The sequence below is a fragment of the Antrostomus carolinensis genome, unplaced genomic scaffold (genome assembly GCF_000700745.2).
Source record: "Antrostomus carolinensis isolate BGI_N321 unplaced genomic scaffold, ASM70074v2 scaffold18893, whole genome shotgun sequence".
NCBI lineage: Eukaryota > Metazoa > Chordata > Aves > Caprimulgiformes > Caprimulgidae > Antrostomus > Antrostomus carolinensis.
The window spans coordinates 809-4,571 of record NW_010304689.1 but is presented as its reverse complement, the minus strand read 5'-3'; the positions used below and the strand labels follow the sequence as shown (position 1 = coordinate 4,571).

General features: G+C 39.9%; 1 protein-coding gene across 1 annotated transcript; it reads right to left on the bottom strand.

The window, feature by feature from the left end:
• Positions 1-251: 251 nt before the first annotated feature.
• Positions 252-2,562, bottom strand: LOC114818417 (estrogen receptor-like). The gene is made up of 2 exons (XM_029084166.1): positions 2,372-2,562; positions 252-1,258 (listed from the first exon to the last, which is right to left on the bottom strand). The coding sequence occupies exons 1-2, from the start codon at positions 2,455-2,457 to the stop codon at positions 1,024-1,026; spliced, it is 321 nt and encodes a 106-aa protein (XP_028939999.1). The 5' UTR covers positions 2,458-2,562; the 3' UTR covers positions 252-1,023.
• Positions 2,563-3,763: the final 1,201 nt, after the last annotated feature.

Sequence of the window (3,763 nt, the reverse complement as noted above, 5' to 3'; positions counted from 1 at the left end):
CTCTGGCTGTAATACCAGCCCTCCTATACGCAGCTGGGCCACATGCTACTGAGTGGGATGGGACAATCCCATCCTGCTGTGCCACTTTTGTGCTGGCATCCTCACCCATTGGTTTGTAGCACAATAAAGGACAGGGGGAGGTTTTTTATAAAATAGAGATGGAACATGTATGTGTGTGAAGACCTTTTTAGACTTGATGATTTTGTAATCATCTGTTCTGATCTAACAGTAATTATCTGTGTTATCACTGTTTGCCGTGTTGCCCTTGATTTACACACTGCCAAGCAACAGAGCAATTTAGCTTTGTAGGATCAGACAAGATAGGACACATACAATGCAATTCAGCTAGACGATATGGGTAAGGGGACCGAAAAATTTGGTCAGTATGATCTCGAGAGGGAGTTGTCTGCTGATATAAGCCAGCAAGGTAGAGCAAGGTAGAACAGTATTATTCTCAGACAGCAGTTCTTTTCTACTATAGGAAGAAGAGAGATGGGAATCTACCTAAACTACCAGCAGTTTCACTATGGTGCACTAAGGTGCCAATCAACTTTCCATTTACCACTCACCTCAAAAAGTCATCCAGAATCTCTAATAAACTGCTTCAAAGTTTCAAGCAAGTAAATGATTAAGCGAGCTCAGAATTTGGGGTGGATATCAACAAAGGCTACCATGCATGAAAATACCAATACACATGGGTGATATGGCCTATTAATTTATAGTAAAATGAATGTTCAGTTTAGATTAGGATTTACCCAAGTTACATACAAGATTAAATAAAAACACTGAAAATTTTAAATCAAGTTAGCCTGACAATCCTTGCTGGCTGTCCATAGCAATGAAATGTCTTCCATTTAGGATAAGCAATCAATTTAGGCAAGCACTTGACAAACACTCAAATGGAAAATGCAGGTGACTGTTGTCATTGGAGTGTTTACATAGGTGGCACTATAGATGAAATGAAGCATGAGCTAGGTAGTACGCTGCTGGGCTTCTCATACCATTATATATGCTGATTTTTGTTTATATTGTATTCTGCATATTCTCCTCTTCTTTGCTGTTTATATAAAAAGACTGCAAGGAGTGAGATGAAGCTGATGCAGTTGTCAGCTGGCTCCGGTTCTCCTCTTCCATCGGTGCAGCATTCCTGGCTGCTGGGGCATGCAGTCGGTGAGCATCCAGCATCTCCAACAAGAGATCATAGAGCGGAACTACATTTTTACACTTCATATTGTACAGGTGCTCCATTCCTTTGTTGCTATGGGTTGTAAAAACAAAAAAAACAATTATTACTTTCCAAATAAGCTATGAGAGAAAAAAAAAAGCTATAAGCTAATATTATTTGTTAAGTTCACATAAATTCTACCTTGTAAAAACCAAAGAATTTAACAGTGTAGTTGCGCTCCTGCTACACTTATCTGAAGAAGGCACCTTCAAAGAACATTTAGGACTGCCCATAAGCAAGCTGACTTCTAAAGGTGGCTCTTTTGTTCTCCTTTGCCTAAAAGGTAGCCTGGAGCTCATGGATTCCCAATTTAGACACTGTGACTAAGTGGATGGGGTGAACCTTGACTTTCCCAATATAAAACCTAAAATATCAGAAGATAACCTCAGACAATTTGTTAGCAAATGCTCACTTGTAATAGTATTCATTCACAAAACTATGGAAACAATAACTTAATTGTGTATCTGTAACTTCCTTAATTGTACAAATTCTTCTTAAGGAAAACAACAACAAAAAATTATTAACATGAAGACAAAAAAAACTCCACAAAAAGACACAAGTAAAAAAAAAAAAACACATGCACTTGACTTTTTCCTGAAGACCTAGAAATTAGCCCAGGTCTTTGTAAAAACATCACTTGTCCCTTCATAAAAATAAAATCTATACTGTATCTTTGTATAGACTTGTTCTGTTTACATTCTCACCACTGAGCAGCTACCTTAAGAGGTCATTAAGTTTGGGAGAATCATTGCTGTAACTCAGACACCTCACCTCTAATTAGCAAAGGGCACAGTCCTCTAGATTGGGATTCAGTACATCTGCATTTATCCTCATCCATAAAGTACACATAATGATCCTAATCTCTTCTAAAGTTATTTGCAATCAAGCCACCTGTGAAAACTGACTACATAAAAGAGATAATTTTATTAAATCTTATCTTATAGGATACTCAAGTTTGCAGAACTAGGTTTTATGGAAATATCTTTATAGAAAGCAGACATATATATATGTATATATATATATATTTGTAACAGCTTTACATATGTATTGCACTCCCACCTGTGAAGTAAAAGTGTGCATGTGCATTTGTGAAACCTCCCTTGCATGGCACCAGTGCAGGAGGGCTGACTGCGTGCTTGCTCTCACCTCATGTGTCTGATGTGAGAGAGGATGAGGAGGAGCTGAGCCAGTCGTCTGTGTTGCTGCTGCAGAGAAAGACCTGACTTAGCCATTAAGTGTATCAGCGTGTCTGTGATTTTGTCCAGAACACGGTGAATATAGTCTCTCTCTTCCAGAGACTTCAAGGTGCTGGAAAGAAAAGTGTACACACCTAGAGTAGGAAGGAGAAAGAAAACAAACAAACCACAGACAAAAATTACTTAGATGAAGTCAGACTCTCCCAAGGTACACCTCATGGCTGGCCTCTTCAGCTGTGTTAAACCATGGGAGCTTGTCTGTGTGTGGACCCTCCTGCTTGCCATCCAGGTCACCGGTTTAAACGACTCTCAAGCTTGAATGTGGTCACTGTGGACACAGCAGGAGGAGGAAGATGATGTTTCTTCCCTGCCCGGGTCTATCTAAGGTCTGGACCAGGTGGTGTGTGTCACCTGCAGCCTGCAGCTAGACCTGCCTGCAGGCTGCACTCTTCTCTTGGTCACTCAGCTCCAAAACCCTGAGCTAATGCCATTGACCCTTGAGAGGTTTGCTATACTTACTGACCAGACCAGGCCTTCATCAGTTTTTGCCATTTTCTCTGCTGTTTGATGTTTGGTTTTTGTTGATTTGCTAGTCAGTCTAGAACTGAATAATACCAGTTACCACAAAACATGTAAACAAAATCAGGGTTTCTTTATGCACACTCATCTCAACAAAACCCTCCCAGCCAAGCAAGAGCCTTGAAAGGTGAGCTCCTTCACCTGCAAACTCAACTCTTCTTCAAAAACCATGCCCAAAGCAACTTGTGTAAAATTAGCCATCATACATTGCTTACTGCTGAAAGTGAGCAGCATGAAGACTTGGACCAGAAGGAAATTTTTCCAGAGATTGAAACACCTTCAAACTCCCCCTCCAACAGCCCCTCTATCTTCTATAAAATGCTCTAACTCAGGCATAAGAGCTTTTGCCAGGAGTAATTCTTAGGAGCACAAAGCACATCAGCTTTCTAAATGAGAAATTCTAAACTATTTTGCACATTTTTATCTTGAATTTGTTCTGGATGACAACACACAGCCAATGTGAATCAGATCACAACAGCACCATGCTGCTAAAAGGCAGCTCTTCCATTCGGCACCATTTTTAATCTTCTGGATTGAGCCAGTAACGCTAAACAGGTTGTATTACTATAATCCAGTCCTGAGGCAGAAAAAGCTTAAGATGTATGTATGGTAATACAATATAACTGGCTTGATCTTGGTGTGTTCATTGCCCTGTGTCTATAACGTACTTGACAAATCCTGTGCTTTATCCTTTCTGCATCAGTTCACAGATCCAAGAAGAAATTTTGATTTTGTCCTTGGAAAAAATTGGTTTCTGGAATTA

Excerpts from the sequence above, each read along its gene's own strand:
- LOC114818417 (XM_029084166.1), bottom strand. The coding sequence starts at position 2,457 with ATGGCTAAGTCAGGTCTTTCTCTGCAGCAGCAACACAGACGACTGGCT. Across the intron at positions 1,259-2,371 it reads TCTCACATCAGACACATGAG|CAACAAAGGAATGGAGCACC; the intron begins GTGAGAGCAAGC and ends TACAACCCATAG.